This window comes from Lineus longissimus, chromosome 8 (genome assembly GCF_910592395.1).
Source record: "Lineus longissimus chromosome 8, tnLinLong1.2, whole genome shotgun sequence".
Taxonomy (NCBI): domain Eukaryota; kingdom Metazoa; phylum Nemertea; class Pilidiophora; order Heteronemertea; family Lineidae; genus Lineus; species Lineus longissimus.
In genome coordinates, this window is record NC_088315.1 from 7348198 (window position 1) to 7373415 (window position 25218).

General features: G+C 41.2%; 3 protein-coding genes across 6 annotated transcripts in view; 1 reads left to right on the forward strand and 2 right to left on the reverse strand.

Moving 5' to 3' along the window:
• The window catches only part of LOC135492103 (transcription factor Sox-6-like), a 166622-nt gene that overhangs the window by 70567 nt on the left and 70837 nt on the right, over positions 1 to 25218 (forward strand). Inside the window, exons 1-2 of one of the 4 annotated variants that reach the window (XM_064778284.1) lie at positions 7246 to 7300; positions 11600 to 11645. The exons of 2 other annotated variants lie outside the window; for them this stretch is intronic. The gene's annotated coding sequence lies outside the window, so the exon portion shown is untranslated. Of the gene's footprint in view, positions 1 to 7245; positions 7301 to 11599; positions 11646 to 25218 lie in introns of those variants that run through there. One more of the 4 variants, XM_064778283.1, reaches the window with a different exon arrangement.
• On the reverse strand, positions 18462 to 21226 carry LOC135492550 (uncharacterized). Its single transcript, XM_064779095.1, has 2 exons — positions 19694 to 21226; positions 18462 to 19499 (listed from the first exon to the last, which is right to left on the reverse strand). The coding sequence occupies exons 1-2, from the start codon at positions 21224 to 21226 to the stop codon at positions 18462 to 18464; spliced, it is 2571 nt and encodes an 856-aa protein (XP_064635165.1).
• LOC135492551 (uncharacterized) lies at positions 21349 to 22395 on the reverse strand. The gene has a single exon (XM_064779096.1). It carries the CDS (start codon positions 22393 to 22395, stop codon positions 21349 to 21351), a length of 1047 nt encoding a protein of 348 aa, XP_064635166.1.

Below are 25218 nucleotides of genomic sequence, written 5' to 3' on the forward strand. Positions count from 1 at the left end.
CCAAAACAATATACAGGTATTGTTATAATTAATATCTAGACATGTCAGAACCAACAAAACACTGCCAATGTAGTTGTTGATGTCGTACAGATGCTGCATGCAAAAATCAGCTCAAAATTCAAACCGCTTCATGGTTTTTCCAACATTTGGTAAATTTTGGCAAAAATCTGCCATCAAACTCAAAAAGGGGCCTTGGATCCAGGGCCTATATGACCATCCATGAGCATGAATGTATAGGACTGAAAAGCCTGTAAGACCTGGGTACAAGGTATTTTTAAAGTGGTCTACATCCGCAAACTGTGCGTGATATAACGCTGAAAATGCGGGATATTGATGATAGATACATAATCTGATAGATGTTAAAGCGAAATTTTTATATCAATGCTGGTTTGGCAGTAATTCTTCAAAATATCACGAAAACGATATTCCCTCTCAATCAACTAGACTTTGATGTTTTCACCCCAAATCTTGGTTCAGTACTCAGACTGACATTGTCTTCCAGGACATGAAGAAAATTTCTTTAAAAATGTTGATACTTTGAAAAGATGTCCAAGTTGTCATTTCGTGATATTTGGAAGAATAAATGGTCAATTAGCATTGATATCGATATTTCACTTTAGCTTCAATCAGATTATGTATCCATCATTACGTTCCAAAATTTTCAGCACCTTGTGTCGCTTGTGTTCGCCCTGAAAATCCATCCAAAAAGTGACCCCAAACAATATACATGTATTGTTATAATTGATATCTAGACATGTCAGAACCAACAAAACACTGCCAATGTAGTTGTTGATGTCGTACAGATGCTGCATGCAAAAATCAGCTCAAAATTCCAACCGCTTCATGGTTTTTCCAACATTTGGTAAATTTTTGCAAAAATCTGCCATCAAACTCAAAAAGGGGCCTTGGATCCAGGGCCTATATGACCATCCATGAGCATGAATGTATAGGACTGAAAAGCCTGTAAGACCTGGGTACAAGGTATTTTTAAAGTGGTCTGCATCCGCAAACTATGCGTGATATAACGCTGAAAATGCGGGATATTGATGATAGATACATAATCTGATAGATGTTAAAGCGAAATTTTTATATCAATGCTGGTTTGGCAGTAATTCTTCAAAATATCACGAAAACGATATTCCCTCTCAATCAACTTGATTTTGATGTTTTCACTCCAAATCTTGGTTCAGTACTCGAACTGACGTTGTCTTCCAGGTCATAAAGAAAATTTCTTTAAAAATGTTGATATTTTGAGAATATGTCCAAGTTGTCAGTTCGTGATATTTGGAAGAATAAATGATTTATAAGCATTGATATCGATATTTCGCTTTAGCATCAATCAGGTTATGTATCTATGATTATATTCCAAAATTTTCAGCCAGGCGGCCATCTTGAAAAGTAAACAAAATCCTATTACTCCGAAACTAATGATCGGATTGCAACCAAACTTAATGTGATTATGTATCTATATACTCTCATCAATATCCTTAATTTTCAGTCAAATCCCGTGACAAATATGGCCGCCAGGCCGCCATCTTGGAAATCCAACTAAGTCCTATTACTCCTAAATTGTTGAACAGATGTCAACCAATTTCCATGTGACAATGTACACTCTTCAATAACCTGAAAAATTCAGTCAACTTTATAACCAAATTGCTATACTCAGATGGTACCGGTAATTTTTCTTTTGTGCCATTAAGCCGAGAAGAATAATATCATTCAATGGAATCAAAAATGGTGAAACTAGCCAGAGATGTTCTCCCCATATCCACTGCAAATGATAGGTATTATACATTACCAGATGCGAGCACATGGTCCCTGGACTATTTCATTTTAAACAAGCTGTTGATTCGAAAGGTTGTGGTATTGCCGATTGCACATTCCATGCAAGACTTGTTGTTGTTCTCTTGGGGATTTGATGCGACAAAACAATAACAAATCATCGGCGCTTTTGTTCAATCTGGATCCCCCAGAGCCTACTAGAACAGGGAACCCCTATTGTCCCGTAATCACAACTTCATGCTAGCCCGCCTGCCTGCATGCTACAGAGCAAAATGCTCCTTAGTAGTCTTTACATCAAGTATTCATGTTACTGACCACAGTAACAATTCCCTTTTTTTCACCGAAAGAGGAAAAAGTAAAAGCAATCAAATGCTTTTTGCGAGACAATGAATGAAATCAATAAATGAAGTATTCATCTTGTAGCTCTATTTAGCCCGATTGCAATTGCATCACACAATGTTCATTTACGAGACAAAGCAGTCTGAGCGTTTTTCTACTCGATATAGAAAAAGGTCAGAGGGGGCTTTCTTGTGGTGCAAAGGTTCATTCGGAACAGAGTACAGTTGTGGATTTGTGACGCGAGTTCTCACATTCAATTTGAATAGCTGATTGATGCATAATGTATAATGCTGCATATTAGACAAGGCAACGAATCCTCTTATCAAATGATGACGCAGATAAGAACTATATGCGGACCATTCCACAATTTCCCGAATCCGAAGCGAGACCGCACTCCCACCCCAATCTTCCAAAGTCAATTAAGACAACAATTGTCTAGTTATAGATCTAACCCCATCAACACGCAATTATTAGAATATGATCCCCTCTATTCTCCGCCGAGAAGATTACCACAAGAAAAATGGCGATCCGATGCGCATCCTTTGATCGGTAGCGTCATTATCCCGCCATGATAGATGATAGTTCTGAAATCGGAGCGTCAAAAGCCAGATTGTGCTACGTGCTCTTCTCGCACTACCTCAAGGGTTGACCGGCCTTTGAAGAAAAAGGTCCAGGCTAATTCAGGACCCACGAAGATAATAGTATAGCTAATACGACGTCGGATTTGATTGGGTTGAGTGTGGTGTAGCATTGTCTTTGTGCGGTTCGAGATAGACAATATGAAAATTAGGCAGTTTGGACGTGGCCTTTATCATCTTTTGAAGTATTCTGCGTTAGCTAATACTGTTGGGTGTTGGATTCTGGTACTCTGGGCAACATGCTTAAGAAAAGGTTGGCAACATTGTGGCAAGGGATCGTTAATCAAAGTTGGAAAGCACTTACAACCCGGGAGTTGTTCCTCCTCCTGTCGTGACACTTGGAACAACTCCACTGAAACTGATGACGTCTCACACAAGAAGCGATTGACCTCTTTCCTCGGTCTTAGATTTGTAGCCTCAACCTTTCTAACGACAAAGTAATCGGCCCCAAAATGAAAACCAGAGAGGCTCATGGAATTTTGCTATAGAGGCCCCAAGGTGGCGCTCTTTTAAAGGTGTCGGCCCGATGCATTCAAGTGAAGACACTGCTTCATAACATAGTGGTCTCTGAGATACCCTCTTCACGTCTTACCTTTAAAGAGAGATTATTATCAACCGTACAGACTTCTTTTATCATCTTAGTTCATAGCTTGCAACACCTTCTTATGTAGGTAATTATCCAAAAACAATGGACAGAATCCCCTCGGTCTTCAGATAACATGTCAAAGGGATTATAGCACAAAGGCTTAACTGAAGGAGATTTGCACCTTGGTAAGGTACCTTGGGCTAATAACCCCTTTTTATGCGCTTAATGTTCCAAAAACAATACGGGACTATCCCCTCGAACTCGTGGTCCGATTTCAAAGGGGGTTTACCACAGAGGTATCGGTAGGAGATTTGTAAACGCTGATCTTCCTTAGCTCTGGGGTACGTCTCTTTGGGGACAAGAATGATGAATGCAGATTTGTGGTTGCAGGAGAGAAGTCATTTGGAGCTATGAAGATGGTGAATTTCTTTCACTAATAACCTGATAGCAAAGTAAAGACGATGCCAGCGCCAAGAACTGAATACTTGCCGCTGACCTTATACAAGTGAATCTCGAGTGTTTTAAAAACGTTCTTCCAATGTTTCTTACCAAGAACAATAATATCTTAGGGATAAGATTTTATTGTCTGGTGCGAGAGCACTTGGAACATCTTCAGACAGAGTAAAACGGTCGATTAAGTTATTGAGACCTGAAAGGGAGTTCTTGTCCACGGTATGTCCTGGGCAGTGCCGGTATGAATGCTTTCAAGAATCGCACACTATTGAGCGACTTTGCACTCAAGATTGGCATATGTAAAGTAACAAATTGTCTCAGTTCATACTAGTTTCACCGACATAGGACTGGTTAGCTCACCTCTTAGCAGAGGTGAGCTTATCCCATACCGTGGCGTCCGTCGTCCGTCGTCGTCGTCGTCGTCGTCGTCGTCGTCGTCGTCGTCGTCGTCGTCGTCGTCGTCGTCGTCGTCGTCGTCCGTCGTCCGTTAGCAGGGCACGTTTCGTAACTGTTAGAGCTATTGAGTTGAAACTTAATACACATGTACCCTTATGTAATGACACCTGGGAGACCAAGTTTCGGTCCGATTCGTTTCATGGTTTGGCCACCAGGGGGACAAACGTTAAAAGTGAAAATATGCAATATCTCCCTTAATAGTAGTCGGGAAATTTTGAAAAAAATATGGTAGGTACTTCTAGCAAAGGTGCATCATTTCTCCTCCGGGTTTTTGATTTGACCTCCTTTTCAAGGTCACAGAGGTCAAATGGTGTAAATTAGCCGTTAGGATGTAACAATGGCACGTTTCTAAACTACAATGACTATTGATACCAAATTTGGTACACATTTACCCCTTAGTCAGGTGATCTCAGGGACCAAAGTTTGGTCCAATATGATTCACCACTTGACCACCAGGGGGCAAAATCCAAAAACCTTAAAAATGTGATTATTCCTTAACTTCTTGCCCGATTGCCACCAATTTGATATCATGGGTACATCTAACCACCATACAGTATATGTCACACAGGTTTTTAATTTGACCTTCTTGTCAAGGTCACAGAGGTCAAATGGCGTAAATTCGCCGTCAGGCCGTAACTATGGCACGTTTCTTAACTGCAATGACTATTGATCACAAATTAAGTACACATGTACCCCTTGGTCAGGTGATCTCAGGTACCGAAGTTTGGTGCGATCTGATTTGCCGTTTGGCCTCCAGGGAGGGGGCCAAATCCTAAATTCTTCACAATGCCATTATTCCTAGTAATGACTTGCCCGATTGGCACCAATTTTATATCATAGGTACATCTAATTCTAACAACCATTCAATGTGTCACCAGGGTCTTCTTTGATTTGACCTACTTTTCAAGGTCACAGAGGTCGAATGTACTGTAAATTGGCCATTTTGGGGAAATTGTAATTGCTTGGACCTACATCAAACCTAACACTACATGACACAAGACCATGCTCTTTGTCCATCTTTCCTCCACATGAGGTGAGCACAATGGCCCTGGCCATTTCATTGATAGATTACTATGAAATTGAATGTAAGGTCAAGCCGGGCGTCATGAACATCGAACAGCTTGGTGTTGCCTATCCAAATTAAACAGTTTTGCTGCATAACATCGAAGAACTACATGTATGTGCATGATGTATTACTTGAATTGAATATAAAGGACCGTTCTTAGATCAATGACACTAGAGTACATGGATAAGAGAAAACAGAGAAGAGCTTTTGTCTGAAGATGTTTATGAGAGTTAAATGTCGATATGTATGTATGTAATAAGGTATGACGGTATTGTCTGTCTGGGGGCGAGTGGTGAGGATGAAAATTTTGTAGCCATTTTCTAGTTACAAAGATTTAGTATACAGTGTTACCCTGGTAACACGACCACTCATGGGACTGAGGTTGAGTGGTCGCGTTACCGGGTCGGTCGCGTAAGTGAGGTTGAAAATCCGGGGGCAAAGTGCATGATTAGGTTTTCCCATCAAAATTGTTGAACTTATTCATTTGTTGCACTTGGCCGCCTATCTACCACTGGGCAAACCAGTCTCGATGGAATAAGAGAATTTGTTTCTGAAATGAAAATTGGTGTAGACTGAAAAAACGACATAATTTGTAATTCACATTATTAGTACAAAGTCACAGTCCAGTCTAAAACGAATCTGTCAAACTTGAAAATTGAACATCATTTTACCGTCCCAAGGGACACATGGATAACAAACGGCCTATTTGAAATCATGCGTTTGGTCATTTATCACATGTACGAAACAAATTTATTTCAGGACCGTGACAGCCCTGAGAGACGATTGTGCCCATTCACCATTTGAACATGCAAACAATCCCGATGAAATTGTAGAATAAAATGAATATCATGACTTGATGGTCCTTGATGTTGGGTCTTGAATGTTTTTCTTGTCGCAGTATTCTTTCTTTAGACATGTACTGTGTCTCGGTTTTCACGTGTCATGTAATTGGTACTCAAGTGTCATGGCATGGATCGAGGCAACCGTTGGTCTATGGGTTACAGTGTGCACCAAAAATACTGCCACCAAACGTTTACCAAAAATAAGCAATTGGTGGTGGATGGACTAGGCTACTTTTCAGAACACCCTTTAGTTCCAATTAGGCTGAAATAATCTGTGACTATTTAGAAAGTGTGACGGAATGACACTTGATGGGCTCGCGAGCAGAATCGCAACTCTCATTTGTTGGAGCAGGACAGCGCTATTCTCGTGCCGTGCCACCGCTAGCTCTACAATGAATAACCCTAATAATGGCATTAAGTAATTCCGCGGGCTCAACGATTGAATCGATACCTATGATAAAAGCTTCAATAAGACCTTTGTCAGATATTTGAATGGCGACATTTTAAGTGCGCTGACACTGCGATGCTAGGCTAATGCTACACCACTTGGGCTAGCATGCGATTTTATATGAAAATAAATTGCGGAATTATAGTTCTCTTTCGAACAATAACGGCAACTTTAGCCAATATTCATGGCTACAATCCCGTGATTGTGAAAATATCCAAGTACAATTGGCGATTGTGGGGACGTTTTCATGCGCGGCCGTTGGCTATCGGCATTTGGAGTGGTTACATTCAGCCACGAGCTATGGCACATTTGAAGTGAAAATTGATCATGGATTTGTAATGCTGGCAACAACTAAAAACCTAGCAACAATCACAGGTTTTATTTTGCATCACATTGAAAAGGTTTCATTGCTTGGCTGTGATGCTAGTTGGAGAGGTATCTCTAAAGCTGTTATTTGACAACTTGAATCTCTAATTTGATTGTGGCTGTTTGAAAATCTCTTCAACTTTGTGTCAAGTTATGTAATGTGGATTTTAGTCAGTTGTTAGATCTTGTAACCCGTTGGACTTACCACCTTAAGAGGTGTTTGTCTTTTGTTCAATGCTGACTGGAAGTGTGATTTCTCGATAACACTTGTTAAAAAAGTGTTGAGTTGACACTACAGGATCTGTCGTGTTGGCCAATTATATGGTAAGTCATCATTTCATTTGCTGATTTTTAAAAATATAATTAAAATTGAGAAAAACAATAACTAAAATGATTAAAAATGGAAAAGTACTGAGTACATAGTCGTGTGTAACTTTGAACTGAGACTTGAAATCAGAAGGTTGAGATAGAACGGGTTAATGTACTCAAAACCGCGTGCATCTATTTGTATTAATAGGTTTAGCCACAACGTGAAACAATGCCAGGCTTTTAAGGAATGATCCCATCTATCCACCGCTAATGATGATTTAAGGCTGTCACTGTTGCCTGTGTCTCAACATAAGCATATTAAGGCACTAAAGAATGGGCTGGCAGGGAAACTCTCGTTGAAAGATTTGAGGTTCATGGAATTGACTCAGCCTGTTTTTTTAATGGGTTATTCTGTTGCTCTTGTCTTGGTTTAAGGAATTGATAATCCACCTTGAATCTCCTTTTGGCACATTCTATACGAACCCAAGGTGCTAGGGTTGTCTCACCTAAACCTCTGTGTTCAAAACGAGGTAATTCGAACATTGTAACCTAAGTGTTTTAGAATACTAGACCATTGATTGTGATGTTACTTTGGATGTATCTATGCCCCATATGATCCAGTTGACCAATACCTGCACTCTCTCATATGGACATGGGCATGTGCATTTCTTATTTCTATGAGTAGACTGGGCCTTTAAGTGCGGAGTACATCTTGAGACAACGCCAGCAAGGGATGAGACTTTCACCAGATGATCCCGTTAAGATTATCAACATAATGGCTTAATCCTGTCACAGCCACAGGAGTCCCTGCTCAACAATGTTTTTTATCCTGGATCATCCAAACACTTATCCCAGAATCCCCTCGGCGGCGTCCATCCCCTGGGCCGGAGATAATGACGGTTATCATCCTGGATCAATTGTTAATTATTACCGTCCACTGACGGAACACAATAGTCATTATACCCTTGCCAAAAATAACATGGAGAATGAAAACAGATGATGGATGCGAGGACGGCCGAGCGAGCAGTGATGGAATCCAGGCTGCAGCCAATAATGACTGATATTCTTGTATGGGGTGTTCCAAAACATATACCTTTGTTTATGCTGTCCGATGAAAATTTGAGATTTGTAATTGAATTTGAATATTTCTAATTGCGTAAATATGTAGGCCTACTAATTATGAAATTTTGCATTGCTGTTGTGTAGTTGTGGTTTATTCCTTTTGACTTGGATTCCAGTCTTATAGATGATTATCTGTAAGTCTGACTACCGGGTTTTGGAAAATGTGTAGTTCAGCTTTAAGTTACTAGAGTAAATTGGCACAGCAAGGAAAAGCTTCTGGGCAAAGCTTACCTTCAACCATTGTCTACCTTTTCATTTATGTGTTTACATCACAACATTACTAATGGTTTATTCCTGTAGAATACAATCCCAGTCTGTTTGGTGATGTAAACTTTCATTAGGGCTGCAGTTTATAAGAGAAAATATTGCTGCAGAACGAGATACCAGGTAGTGCACGAGGAACTTCCCATACTTTGATCTGAGAGTTCACTCGATTCCTTATCAAACTTTTATCACATCAAGTGGAGGGATATTTGCCTGGTTGCAAGTTTTTTTCCACTTCTTCTGTGGTAAGTTGAGATACTTTTTGGTCTGGGTCCTTTTCGGCTCATAACGTCCATTTATATAAATTGTCTGTTAGCATTTGGCACATACATGTATCATAACTGTAAGGTCAATGAATACGAGGTGAGATTGTCAGCCTTGACTCACAGGGGGCAACTCCCTAGTGTAAAAACTTAGTAGGTCATAAGACTTGTGTGGTGACTCCTTGGGTGGGATGGCCATGAATATTTACCCTGGTGGTGTGAAAGCATTACCCCCTCCATCTAATGCCGTTGTTATTGGAAAACTACAGCCCCCGCACATGTTTTTGGCAAGGGTTTCTTTTCTGCAAGTTGCAAGTTGCAAGTTAAAAATGCAAGTTGCAAGTTGAAAATGCAAGTTGCAAGTTGAAAATGAAAGTTGCAAGTTGAAAATGCAAGTTGCAAGTTGCGCAAGTTACAAATATATTCTCATAGAAATGACCCAAATATCCATTTGACCCCCATCCCCAAGGTACTAAGAAATTCAGATCTGTTTATACAAGGGTTTAATTCTAGAATGGATACCACAGTATGGTTACATAATGTAAGCATTTAATTGCCAAGATCAAAATAACCCACTGGCCGATATAAACAATTAGAATGTTGTTCATTGACAAGGTTCTTCATCACTTGGTTGAGAAACTGTTTACATAAAAAAACAAACCTTTATTTGTTGTGGGCTTTAGCTGGTTGAACTTTGTGAAGGGATCTTTGTAATTTTGATGAAAATATATTTGTAACTTGCGCAACTTGCAACTTGCATTTCGAACTTGCAACTTGCATTTTCTACTTGCAACTTGCATTTCGAACTTGCAACTTGCATTTCCTACTTGCAACTTGCATTTCGAACTTGCAACTTGCATTTCCAACTTGCAACTTGCATTTCCTACTTGCAACTTGCATTTCCTACTTGCAACTTGCAACTTGCATATTAGCAACACTCGTTTTTGGCTCACCGTTAGGGGAGTCTATACGATAGCTCTGTGTCCGTCGTCGTCATCGATGTCGTCGTCGTCGTCCGTATCCTGTGTGGCACGTTTCTTAACCGCTTGTGCTATGGACTTGAAACTTTGTACACATGACCCCCTAGGTTAGAGGTACTCTGACACTGAATTTCGGTCCAGTCTGGTTCATGACTTGGCCACCAGGGGGCCAAAACTTAAAACATAAAAAGTGTGATATGTCTCTTATTAATGATCCGTTTTCAATAAAAAATTTATGGTAGGTACTCCTAGCAAGGATACATCACATATCGTACGGGTTTTTGATTTGACCTACCTTTAAAGGTCACAGAGGTCAAATGGTGTAAATTGGCCGTCAGGCCGTAACTATGGCACGTTTATTAACTGCAATGACTATTGATCTTAAATTTGGTACACATTTACCCCTTAGTAAGGTGATCTCAGGGACCGAAGTTTGGTCCAATATGATTCACCACTTGACCACTAGGGGGCAAACTCCAAAAACCTTAAAAATGTGATTATTCCTTTACTTCTTGCCCGATTGCCACCAATTTGATATCATGGGTACATCTAACCACCATACAGTATATGTCACACAGGTTTTTAATTTGACCTTCTTGTCAAGGTCACAGAGGTCAAATGGCGTAAATTGGCCGTCAGGCCGTAACTATGGCACGTTTCTTAACTGCAATGACTATTGATCACAAATTAAGTACACATGTACCCCTTGGTCAGGTGATTTCAGTTACCAAAGTCTGGTGCGATCTGATTTGCCGTTTAGCCTCCAGGGAGGGGGCCAAATCCTGAATTCTTAAAAATGCCATTGTTCCTAGTAATTACTTGCCCGATTGGCACCAATTTTATATCGTAGGTACATCTAATTCTAACAACCATTCAGTGTGTCACCCGGATCTTTTTTGATTTGAACTTTTCAAGGTCACAGAGGTCGAATGTACTGTAAATTGGCCATTTTGGGGAAATTGTAATTGCTTGGACCTACATCAAACCTAACACTACATGACACAATACCATGCTCTTTATCCATCTTTCCTCCACATGAGGTGAGCACAATGGCCCTGGCCATTTCATTTTTTCAGTTGGACAAACAAAATGGACCCCCTGATCACACTTTTACCCTAATAGTTGATAGGGGTCCAAACTAGTTGGTGAGAACTCATACCACTAACTATTCTCAAATGATCGAAATCACACCTACAAAGTGAGATGAGGTCAATTCAAACTCAATCTCATCCTCTTGGGCGTTACTTAAGTACAAAGGGTTGTGTATGTGAAAAAATAGGGGTGGGGGTAAAAAATGCCAGCAACGTGGTGTTCGGATTTGAAACTGTTGCACAAGCTAGAGGGGGTCTATATAAAACCTCTGGGGACAAAGATGCGCATCTCATATAATTCGCCTTATTCCAGATGATCGCATCTAATTGTGGAGTGCACAACTTCTCCAAGCTATTGGGTCAGCCTCTGTTGATTTTGATGTCACGATTTCATGATTTTGGAAATATCAAAGACTGACCCCACTACTCGGCCATCTTGTTTCCACACAACAATGCTCCACCTCCCGAAGGCGCTGATCGTGAACGAGGCAAATTGAGGGCCCCCGGTCACATTCATTCCAAGTCATAATTCCTTCAAAGTCATGTTTGACTCCTACATTTTATGTGACCGCTATTTTAATACCGTCGTTCCAGGTCTTTCACTGCCAAACTTCTATAATAAATCGTTCAATAAATCAGGGTAAGTTTATTATGTGATGGTGTAACTATCTCAATGTTGTTTTCCCCTTGGTCCCTTTATTTTTCTCCTAAATTTAAAATGTACATTTTTTGATACTTCTCATAATTTTGTTAATTCGTGTAATATGGGCCGACCAGTGGTGACTTCAAACAGGTGCCTTTCCCTTTATGTCCTCAAAGTTTCAAAGCATTTGGCGGACTGTAAATTTTCATGATAAAATTTCCGCAGCTTTCCAATACATTTTCACTAAAATTCTAAACTTCGAAGCCCTTTTCTCAAAATGGCAAAAATAGATATATCTCATTTTGTGACGAAACTAAACATGTAGGGCCTGTTCTTCTATGTTCGTGTTGTACCATTTGCCTGCCTTACTGTTGTCGTTCGATTTCTTTTTGCCTTGATATTTTGATATCAAGATTTTTTCTGTTCAAATTTTATAATCATGAACTTTCTGTCAACTGTGTTGTGTATTTTTTTGTAATTTTTCATGTTGCAACATAAGCAGAACAAACTTAACCTAACAAACTTTGTCACTGCTCTGTTTTGGGTATCAGAGAATTCGGGTTCTCTTAAATGGTATCATATTAGCCAATCAAGCTATATATGTATAATAGATACATTCAGGTAATTGATAATCATACACACAGACTATGAAATAGATCTTAGAATGAAATATACACCAAACTATTGATATACATGTACACACACATTTGCACTTAATCGTCTTGCGTTTAAGCTTTAATTCTATAAGAAATTAATCAATATATGGTATTACACTCGTCAACAAGGGTCGCTACAAGTTCCCCAGACCCTTTTGGTATCAATTTTATGCAATGTCATATCAATGCCATGCAATATCCCTTTGCAAGGATATAATCAATCAACTTAAAATTATTCTTCTATGATACTGTGTTAAAGGTTTCATATTTAAAATTCTTTGCGCGAACCCTTACATTTCCTTTCCTGATAATGTGTCTCCCTCCCCTGTCCCTAAAACAAAGTTTGCAAACAAAGTTTTAAGAATTTCATCAACCTAATCCAAAACTCTATGTTATATACACTATACATATTTATATTTCGCAAGACTCATTGCACTTGATATCAGTGTAAGACAATACCCCATGATCCTCTCTCCAATACGAGCGAAACTTGATTATGTGCGTGAAATAGAATAATTAGGAGTTTGCTTGAAACACCAAAATCAATTCTCGCCACTAATTTCACCGATCAATTTTTCTTTGCTGAATAATTATTCGGAATAATGGCACTGCGCTGGAAGTATAATCTTGCGTATTCTTTGAGGCATAACGGCTAATCAGGGCAGCCATGGATCATTAAATGATTGTCTCGAATACAAAGGGGTCCCTAGGTGTGCGTGGAATTCAGCCCGGCATTGGGACCCGAACCTCATCTGAATCAAAGAAGACAAAATCTTTGCTTGTTTAAAAAATCGATGACCACTGTCTGGTTTATTGTAATTATCTTTCTGGTTGATTGGATTAACCCATAAATGATCTAGACTGACCATTTTCGAACCCACTTGTTGAATCTTAGCGAGTTCTTGGCAGTTTGGTATTCATTACTTGTCTTATCTCATTATCGTGACTGAACATTTGGACAGGTACCCGCCTCCTCCGCCTTCCCCCGGCACAAAATTTGACGATTGGTTCTTGAGACCACTGAGATACTACGATCTTACATGTTGTTGCTATTCAGAAAAAAGCAGGGCTGCACTCATTAGCCTACTCATCAAATAATAATATCTAAAAGAAATGCCTATATGATAGAACTGAAAAAATTAAGAAACTCCTTCACATTCTTGTTCTGTTGCGTTCCAATCTCAGCAAAACTACATTCCATTCATGCATCACGTTCCACAATCATGTCGTATTTTCTCCGCTTCCATTGTTTAATAATTTAACGTCATCAGGGAGTGTAATCTGGTTTATGTCATGGTGTCAGACTCAATAAACGCGACGGCATTGTATCGTGTTTACGTTACTCTGCAATGCATCGTAGGATGGCGCCGATCTGGGAGCGAACATAGTAACGTATTCGCGATGACTTTGAGTCGAATATTACAAGTTGAATAATGCGTTCCTTTATTGGAATTGTCATTGGAATGAAAATAAAATGAATTAAATTTTCATTTTGATAAATGAAAAGAAGTTTTAATGTAAATTGCCGATTTGTTATTTTTCTGGATACAAATTGTTTTAGGCTCCGTTTTTAGTTGCGTATTCAGAGAAGGATTGTTATTGTTCAGAAATGATATTTTGGATAGTTTTAGTTGTAGAAAAGAAATATTATGAATATCAAAACTTTGTTTGATTGAAATGACTATTTGTATTAAATTCGAAGCCCACATTCTGCGATGGATCTGGCAATCCTTATCTTAGCAGTTTGCCAATTAGAACTCTTTGCTAGCCCAATATATGAATCAGTCCTATCAACTGTTGGCCAATATGTTACAATATAGGTTCTTTCACATGCAGAGTTCGGGTCTCTCTCTTCATGCAACGCAAACTGTTCCTGTAATTAAAGTCTTGGGTGAAAGGGACACATCCAAGCGACCCCCAAACATTCATGGCCTTGTCGATTTCCCCCGGCAGAGGGGGTGCTCCCGCCAGCGGTAACAGCTAATGTGGTAGCAGATGAAGCCACTCATTGTATCAGACTTCAGGTAAAAATGATCTAATCACTACATTGTGTCTGACTCATTCTTTGGCAAGGATGGTTGCAGGATTGTTTCGATTGTGTAAAATGCTTTTACAAGTTATCTGTGAGGGAGAGTGTCAGGAATCTGGGATTGGCTGAAAGGTTCCCCTTATTTTATCAGTATCAGGTCATGCCTTATTTGATTCTTGGCCAAAAGTGCTTATCAGGGATAAGGATGGGGCCTTTTTGTAACAGGTAGCCCTTTCCATCTTCCCATAGCAGGTCTTTGGAAGCTGTCTTGCACTATGATATTAGGTTGAACACATTGAAAGAAGTTGTGACATTGATTGATCATTGTCCAAAACAGGACCAAGAATTATGATTGGCATACCACATCTTGGTCATGTTCGACCTAAACCTAATTGACCATCAAAGTCACATCAGCCGATTTTACAAACTATTCTGCCTCTTATCACTGCGGGACCAACAATCGGCTCATAGCATATTCACACAGTAGCCTCGTCATTGGAGATCAGGGGCTTAGTTCCGATCACTTTCGCCCCATTCTTCACAACCCTACGCGCCGGTATAAAGCCCTTTATTGACCCGGCGCAAAGGCTTATGGCCAGGATCCATTCTTCCGCAAGCGTCCAGAATCGGAATGAACATATTATATGCACGTTGGCGTTATCAGCGACCGGCAATGCCCATTATAACATTGCCATACTAACATCGAGAAAAGTTTAAAGAGCCAGTAAGCCGATCGTCATGAACAATGACCATGGTTGTTCTCCCAAGACAATACTTAACGTGATCTGAGAAGCATAATAGGATGTTTGCCGCGTCATGATCAGGGTGTTGAGTGACGGTATCGCGGCCGCAACAGGTGTAAAATCAAACCGCCGTGGACCATTATGTCAGCGGAACAGATAGGTGAAGGAAGCAAATCAATAGGCCCAGAGTGCAGGGTGAAATTGCTAGTCAAGTACTACGTCCGGTTACTTAAAGGGCACCTATAGGCAGTAGCTCGCAGGTCTAATTGGTAGTTTCAAATGAAATTAAGACTGTGAGATAGTAAAGACACCTATTGGCAACTTTTTGTATCCCAATCTGGCTTACCTTTCTACTGCCCATAGTCTTCCTTTATGGCTAAATCACGAGGCCTTTTCATCCTAAAAAAAGGTTAGGTGATTCAACTCGATGGTTTTGGTATGAAAGAGTTAAAGGAAGCCACTTGGAGTTTTCATCTGCTACTGTTCCTCGCTGTGGGAGGTCTTTGTTTATTACTGTCCTCCCCTCACCTAAACACATGCCCAGCTCTTATTAAAACAAAGGATCCCTAGATCAACACAGATTGCCTTGTTTATCATCCAGGGGGTGGCCTCCTGTGAAAATGGACACCTCTGTTGAAAGTGATTCACTTCTGATATAAACAGGAATGTAAGATAGGATAATGCTTTGTGTGATTCACACTTGGATGATGCTTTATCAGATGCTGGGCGGGGTGTGACCATTATTAAAGGGAGAGACAGGTCAGCCAGATGGATGTTCACAAAGTAACGGATAGGGGGATTTATTTTCTCACTACAAGTGTCGTAGTTCGCCTATGGGTCCTTGTTCTCCCTCGGAACGATAGAAGATCCGAGGTGAACATCAGCAGTAATATATACTCTTGTCGTCAATCTTCAGATTCAAGGTCACTTTAATAGACGAATCGGGAATTGAGTCGTTACGCTAGGCCTTGAAGACGGGATTCCGATCCGTTCGCCTACCTATCACTCTCCATACTCCGCTCTCCGCTCTCAAAATGCAGGTCTCGGTGATATAATAACTAAGGCCTATGATCACTTCTTATCAGAGCTGGGCTCTACAACATTGACACAGTGTTTAAACACCGAAATTATTTTGTCTCCAACTTGGGTCAGAGGCTGAATATCATGAGGCAAACAAAATGACATATGAAAAACAGAGAACCATTGTTTACCACTCATCAAATAATGTCATCAAAGAAAACAGAGGCCCATTTCTCACACAATTAGTTGTAGTTTGATTAGTCTGATATCTTATCATCAGGCCCCGAGGCAGTGATCCCATCCGTAAACTAAACAAAGAAAAACAGAACAATAAAGATGAAAATGACAGATTTAAAGGTCGACTGTAGGTACAATCCAGATTGGCCAGATTAAGTTACACAAAGTTGCTAATAGGTGTCTACTCTCTCAAAGCATATCAGCTCTATACAAGTTTTAAAAGGGAATATTTTTGTCTCTAAGTTAACCAGACCAAGTTAGGGTTAACTTTCCATATTTTGTCACCTTGAGAGCACTAAAACAATATGGACTTGCTGCCCGTAACCCATGACATCATGCAACACTTGATATGTCATATCAGAAGTTTATTAAACCTGAATACACAATATTTTAGCACAACAAGCACTGTTGTTGGGTGTTGAACAAAAGCAGCACACCCTAGCTACTTCCTGTAGTCTGGCTTTAGATAGAAGATGAGGTACTTTTAAAGGTCATTCACACTTTTATGGACGCAACGCCATGGCATCGATCCCGGAAATGCAACACTATAAACAAAGGCCAATGTGATCCTCACTGACAAGGTTTTCGTATTTGTCAGCCTATGGGCAATGCAAGGGCGGAAGTCTTTAAAATATGCTTGCATTCTTAATTTCAGCTGATCGTCAGGCCCTTTGGCCTCTTGTTTTCTGGGCCGACTCCTTGAATTCCACGAAAGTGTGAATGAGTCGTGCTTCCTAACCCACTCCAAGAGCTTAATTCAGTATTTTTTTCTTTAATTTGACTGATTTGTATGCTTCAGCCACTGACCTAAAGGAATAATTAATATAATGTTCGATATAAATCCCGACCTACGCGGCGAATAATGTTTCCTGTTCCAACCTCTCAAGCAAGTAAGTGACATTGTAATCAGTTTGTATGTTTTGTAAACAATATTAGTGATCTATGACAAAAAGGTCATAATTGGCTAAGTTCTTGTTGATAAACAATGCTCATATCAACTGAAAACATGTCACTGATATGGGAGTTTGGTTAATTTGCCAGAGAAAGCTTCATTTGTTATTGTACTTGAGAGTTTATGTTATCGAAAATAAGTGATTTCGATTACCATTCTCAGTGGCATATTCATTTTTTATTTCGGATAAGAGACCCAGTGTCTATTGTTGCTTCTGTGAACCACTATTGTATGTAAATAGTTTCAATAAAATGGCCCATTTGTTTTTGCAATGAGAGTTAGTGTTATAGAAATATATCGATAGAAGTGACTTATGTTCCAGTTCTCAGAAGTTTTTTGAGAATAATATTTGCTGTTGGTACTTTGCCATAAATTTGTACGACTTTATCATACAGGCACCGTCTCAATATCTTTGCCCATAGTACGTTATTACATGATTATCCAGCCCAACAATACCAGAGCCCTTAAAGTGCCCATCAAACGAGCAATTTAAATCACAGCTACCTGTGGTAATGAGTTAAAATTTAAAAATTAAACGAGACTTACCTGTAAGGTGAAGTTTGATTATAATTCTACCTATACAGCTGACGAATGGAGAGATTACATGAGATGCGCACGCATATCAACCCAGAATGCAACCTTAAACCAGCTGATTTTGGTGCAAGCAACCCAAGGAGAGATTACCGGGAGGGCCCAGCAAACAGGGAGGGCATGTAATCTCTCCATTCGTCAGCTGTATAGGTAGAATTATAATCAAACTTCACCTTACAGGTAAGTCTCGTTTAATTTTTAAATTCTACCTAACAGCTGACTACATTACGAGATTACATGAGAATTCAAAGTTGCACCAATCAGCCAAATAAACACAAGAAACATAAGACACACCAATGTTCCTTGAAAAAACAACTGTTTTATTAACTCGAAAATGCCATAGATCAACCTCGCTGAGTCCTTCACATCAGACCCAACCTGTAACCCGTCTACATGTCATAAAGAATCTACATAAATGTAATCCAAAACATAACAATTACAATTGGCCACAAAAACTATATAGCGTCTCCCCCTATATAGTGTAGGCACCAACCTTTGCCACCATCTAGCCAAAACCTGAGAAAAGACTAGTGACTGAATCACTTACAACATTGTCCAACTCACTACTTCAAAAAAAAAAACTACCTATTGCTTGTAGATAGCCTCACCGAATTGTCCCTCATGAACAATTTTCTTATCGTAGAATTTAGCAAATGTCCCTTCCCCAGACCATCCTGCAGTTTTCAATATAGTAGCTATGGCTACCTTAGCTAGCTTGGCTTTAGACGTTGCCGCACCCCGAACACTATGCGGGCTAAATATATCGGTGTCCACACCTGCTTCCTTCATCACCTCTTTCACCCATCTGGATATAGTGTCCTTAGCCACTGGTCCATGAGGCTTAATGGAGCTAATAAACAGGCTTTTATGCTCGCCTCTCAAGAACTCCGTTCGCTTCAGATACTCCAATAGAGCTGCACATAGACACAACCGCCTATCCGGCGCATAAGCATTGATAACAAGCTCTTCTTGCTGAAACCCAGGTCTTGTCTGCTTCAGCAAGTCACCAAAGCGAATCTTTAATACGGTCTCTGATAAGGATATATTTCTGATGTCTATTAGATGCAGTGTCTGGCACCGGGCCCCAGTAAGTAATGCCATGAGCATTACCACTTTGATGGAAAGCTGTTTTAGGGACAGCTCTGTCACCGGTGACAGAGACCTGAGGTGTGCTAGAACCACAGAAACGTCCCAAGTCACCACTGCCTTAGGCAGCGCAGGCCTAAGATTAAACAAGCCTCTCATGAACTTATTCACCACATAAATAGTCCCAAACGGCTTTCCATCAACAGTGATAATGCCCGATAAAGCACACCTAGCGGTGTTAATCGCTGAGTACCCCAGTCCCTTTTTATATAGGGAAGTCAGGAAACGTAGGGCTAGGTTTACATCCGGAACCATGGGGTCACAGTTCCGTTCGTTACAAAAGGTGAACCATTTAAGCAAGTAACCCTTGTATTGCTTTTTCGTTCCATCCCGCCATGCTGCCGAAAGAACGTCCTTGGCAATGTGATCGAGCTCCTCATCAGTCTCTCCTGATCCCCGACCAAGGCTGCCACCAGTCTCATTCCCGGCAGTTTGTTTACTTTTTCCGGATTCGGGTGGCTGATGAGTGGTCCCCTGCTGTAAAGTAGAACAGGAGAATCAATCAGTAATCTGCTTACTGTCGTGAACCAAGGTTGTGTCGGCCATAAGGGGAAGACAATGATCGCAACTGCTCCGTCTGCCTGAATTTTCTTCAGCGTTTTCCCAATCAGACAGAAAGGTGGGAAGGCATAAACAAACCTGCCCTCCCATGAGACTGAGAATGCATCTACTGCTTCACAGTCAGGGTCAGGCTGCCACGAGTAATAAGGCTTAACCTTGTAATTTAGCCGGGAAGCAAACAAATCAATCTGTGGCATACCCCATATTTCAGCTATACAGCTGAATACCATAAAGTCTAGAGACCATTCACCATTGTGATGGTACGTACGGCTCTGTGCATCTGCTCGCACGTTGAGTGCACCAGGCAAATAAGTAGCTGTAACAAAGAGCTTCCTCTCAGTGCACCACATCCACAGCTCTCTGGCAATAGCGTTGCACTCCTTCTTCCTACCCCCCATATGGTTGATGTAAACCACCGTGGTAGTATTATCGCTCTTGATAAGGATGTGCTGATCAAATGCATCAGTACAGAACGCTTTTATGGTGAAGAGCGCTGCCATGAGCTCTAGCTGGTTAATGTGCCTAGTACGTTCCTCTAGACCCCAGTTACCCCCTGTCTCTCTATTTTGGCAAGTGCCACCCCACCCAATGTGGGATGCATCAGAGGTAAGAACTACATCAGGTGGTCTCCTGGTAATCGGGGCTGATGTTGTGGCAATGTTGCTCTTCCACCAGGCCAAATCCCCCCTACAAACCTGCGGGATCTCAAATTTTGCCTCAAAATTGCCACTACTGAGCTTCAAACACAGTGTTTTGAAATTGTCCAAGGTCCTATAGTAGAGTTGCCCAAGTTCCACTGCTGGAAAACTAGCAACCATCAAGCCAATGGCTTCAGCCAGCCTCCTAATAGTAACTCTACCCCGCTGGTTCAAAAGCCTCTCCACCACAGTGGACATCTTTTGAATTCTCTCTTCTGTCAAAGTCACAATCATCAGCACTGAGTTGATGATGAAACCAAGGAAAATACGCTGTTGAGCAGGCTTGAACCTAGATTTGACTGGGTGAACTACCCAGCCCGATTCTTCAGAATAATTCACTGTCTCCATGACATTGTCTTCACAACCGCTCTCATCACCTACAAGGAATGAGTCGTCAATAAACGATGTAATGAGATGGCCTCTCTTCCGCAACTCCGCCAACATTACCTTAGTAATTTTGGTGAAAATACGTGGAGCTGAGCTAAGCCCATTGGGGAGTGCTGTAAACTGAAAAAGTTTACCACCCCAAATAAATTTCAGATACTTCCTGTCCCCCTTCCTGACCGGGACAGAAAAGTAGGCATCTTTCCAATCAATAGAGGCCATGAAGCAGTTGGGAAAAACAAGGTCAAGGGCGGCTTGGAAGGTTTCCATCTTGAAATGGTGGTAGGTAATATCATCATTAAGCTCAGATAAATCAAGGATGACCCTAATATCCCCATCCTTCTTATCCCTGGTGAAAATATTGGAGATAAATTGCCCTGGCTCATGCCAAGTAGGCTCAATGATGGCCTTTGACAACATCGATTTAATCTTGTCATCAATGCGTCTAAATTTATCTGGATCAAATTTGTAAGGTTTTGGTATAAACCGTTGTTCAGGGATCTGGTCGAATTCCAGGGTCACCCCCGAGATCTGATGAAGAATCTGAGAGTCAGATGTCATTGTTCTCCAAAAAGGGAGAAATTGCTTGATTCTACCTGCCTTGAAACCCTCAACCGCCCGTTGAGCCCGTTCCACAGCAAGCCCCAGAAATTCATCAAACTTACCACACTTACCTACCCCAACTATTTCTTCTGCTGGGCTGAGGCATTGCTCCCTCCTTGGGGTTTGCCTCTCTTTAGGTTCTTGGGCTGGTAACCTCTGCTCCTCTGCTGAGCATAGTGGGGGCGCGACTGGGCGCCCTTGTGCCAGTCCCCCGACCCAGCGCTGCGTTGGGTAAAGTTACTACGGTACGCTCCACATCTCTGACCGAAACGCTGACCTCTAGCCGCTGCATTGTGTCGAGGCCCAAAATTTTTCGGGCGAGCTGGCTCGAGACAAAGTCCTAGCTTCTCCCCTTCGACAATGTCCTTCATTGTTTGTTGGAGGTCAGAGCCGAACAGCAGTGCCGTCTCCTCTTTCACCTTTCCTGCTAGCTTCTGGGCCCTCTCCGGTAGAACCCGCTTTACAGCCTGCCTTCTGAGCCCGTTAAGCTCGTGCAGTGCGTTGCCAGCAATGGCCAACGCATCCATTGCCAGTCGGACAGCCAGCCCAGTATCGGGGATCTTCTTGCTTTGTCTGGCCTCGTAGAGAATGTCCACTAACTTTACGATGGGCAAAGCACTCTTGACAATCTTGTTTCCCACCTTGCTCATAGAGATGTCGAGCATCCTGGGAGATTGTACGATGACGTCCCAGATCTCCTGGTTAATACGCGGATTCACCATACTGGGGCAATTCTCTGGCCTGACATACTTCTCACAAAGTACCTTTGCCTGCTCGTCCTGCATCCTTGATGAGAACATGTTGTTGATCAGGGTGCCAAACTTTTCCATGATGGGGGGGCCGACCTCCTCCTCCTGAGCTTTATACGCTTGTAAAAGTTCAAGGAAAAGAGGATCATCCTCAACCTGCTCACTGTCATCGGCACTGCCATCATCGAGGAGCTTGTCAAGCTCAAAATCCATGTCATCATGGTCATGAAACTCGCCCTCGTCACCGAACTCTTCAGTCAACTCCTGATCTTCCTGCTCCATCTCGGCAGCCTTCCTCTTCTTACGTCGCACCGAGTCTAACATGTCGTTAGCACTACCCATCGCTGCCGAAGGGGGGGCCTTGCTTTTGTCGGCCATGTTGGGACCTGAAAAGTCACAACCTGCAGTGTTAGTTGTCTGCCCATCACATGGTGACCACTTCGAGGAAAACGAGAATTGATGGTTGGGTGCCTTACCCTTGTCATCGCGGAAAACAGCGTCCGCAAGGTTAAACTCACTATTCATAGTGGTAACAGAGTCTTTTGTAGACCAAAGTGACAGTAAACCAGGCTTCTGCTCACGTGTTTGTAACAAATCGCGGCAAAGTGAAAACGAGGCTGCTGCACTGCGGGCGACCTCTACCCGCGCACGAGTAACGCCACACCAAAAAACGATCACACCAAGTCGAATAGACTGGACCAAAAGGCGACCGCGGTCCCCCGTGATCTAAAGATACCAACCTGAAAAAACGTGAGCCCCTCTTCGCCGCAGAGAAGAGAACGGCTCTAAAAAACAATCGAACAAAGAACTCTTAAGAAAAAAGTTGCATCCATCTTGGATCTTGCGCGTCGAATTGCATTCTGGGTTGATATGCGTGCGCATCTCATGTAATCTCGTAATGTAGTCAGCTGTTAGGTAGAATGATAAGTTATATTTAATAGACTGAGGCAGTTTAATTTGTTACAAACCTTCAATTGTGAAATTTAAATTTACGAGATTCCTCGTCTTTAGTTGTGTAAATAGATTTAGTAGTGTCTCCTTCCATCGTATATGAATTTGTCGTGTAATCGATTTTGTAATGAAAGTTCTACATTTTGATTCATTCAATATAATTGTTGTACCAACTGTCAAAGTTCCCATGCGTTTGAGATTTAATATCTTATTGTTAAGTTAATTATTCTGTAAGGTTTAAGGACTAGTGAAATTGGTGTCCTGGAAAATCAATGACACAAATTTGAAGTAATATTCATAAAGTTTGAAGTAATATGCGACAAAAAAACAAAGATGTAAACTAGTAAGTTGCCAACTGTGGTTGAAACAATAGTTATATTTTCAAGCAGTTCACTCCCCTCGGCTGGGGAGAGTGGTTCATACAGTACCACAAGGTCCATTCCCTTAAGTTTATTATGAAATGCGGAAAACTCTTAGACTTCGAAGAAGTTGGTGTTGTTAAAAAGGAGCTGTTGATAAACTGACTAAAAGAGTGTCCTGTTTTCCTTATAAAAACATCTTAGGTAAAACTATCCTATAGTGCGTGAAGAAAGAAAGCTATCATTTCATGCTCTGCACCCCTACTGTGACAATAGTTCATCTGACAGAGACCCATCCCCATCATTGGCAAGATCGAGTGAGTGCAATCGACAACAATCACCCGCCATCTACAAGCAATACCACTCTAATGCAATTGACAAAGAATGACAGCCAATTGTTGCCATCGGAGCCACTATTGTCGAGAATGACAAAGGGATCAGAGTAGATTACGGCGGTATCAATGAGCGTTTCTCCTACGCCACAATGCGCCGTCTTGCACCATTGACAGGTCCGGTGACCACGTTTTTCTCGCCGTCTTGATGATTATGGGATGTCAGAAGAAGCTGCGGGTGAGAGTGATGGTTAGACGATGGGGGAAAAAATGTGGTTGTAGCAGGTCGTAGTACAATGGAATCTGTCAGGCCAGAGGTGTTTAAGTGTTTTCTTGGAGATCTTGGGATGTTATTTGGTCAGGCTGTTCGGGAAAGAGATATTTTAGTGATTGTTTGGAGATTGGTGTATTTCCCAAAAATCTTGGCTGTTTTCGGTCCATCTTGGCGTCCCAATGAAGACTATTACCCCTGATAATTTTATGATTCCATTTTTCAATCAAAACCGTAAGCAGTTGGTGTCCAAAATACTACACTGAACATTTTTAGACGTCCTATTGATAGCGACACAGTTCGTAGCTGAAATCCTATTTTTTATGACATCCAGAAACCTTTTCTCATCCTTATCCCAATCCGCCACAAATCCAACAGCTGGATGTGACACAGAATGATATAACCACAATAGCAAGATCCGATCATTAACAGTAAGGACGTGCCTTGTATTATCCAAAGATACTTAGAATTTTTTCCACAATCAATCCCTTATTCTCTAACCTTTGCAATCCACCAAGCTGAAAAAAGGAGACAGACGGATGTGACATGCTATGTCATCATCACAATAGCATAATAGGATCATTATTAGCGATGGCAAGTCTTGTATATTCAAAAGATACTTCGATTTTTTCTCCCAGAATCCCTGTGTTCTCTCCATCAGATGCTATAATAGATGAAAAAAGCAGTCGGCATGTTCTGACATACCATGACACTGAGACAATTGGTGATGTAAGGCTAGATCATTAGGTCCAGGCTGATGTAACTGATATAAAAAATGCATTTACTCGTCATGTTGTCATGACCCTGTAGTAGGTAGTGGGTATATGATATTTGCTTGTCTTCATTTGGGGTAAGCCTCAAATTAGTAAATACCAGGTATCAACTGGAGACATGAATGAAGCGAAGAAAGATTTTCAACGCTTTCTTTCATCATCTTGTGCACCTTCTCTCGTGAGTAAAGTCTATTTCTGTCCAAGGCAGGTTAAGATCAGTTCAATCAACAGCTCCCGGCTACATTGTTATTGTTTTAATTACCAATCAGTCCAGTAAACTGCCTCAGCAGTTGAAAAAAGCCTTCATCGATGGTTGGTAATGCTTGGGGCAATGCTGACAGATGGTGATCTTGGTTTGTCTCTCTATGGGCAAGATTTGGTTGATAACAAAACAAAATTGTTTTCTGCACACTGTGTTGTCTTCACCAGCATTATTTCAGGTGGAAAAAGAATCTGTTCAGTGTCTTCCCTTGGCTTTTGGTTTCAACTTGTTGGCCCCACCAGTCTTAAATCGG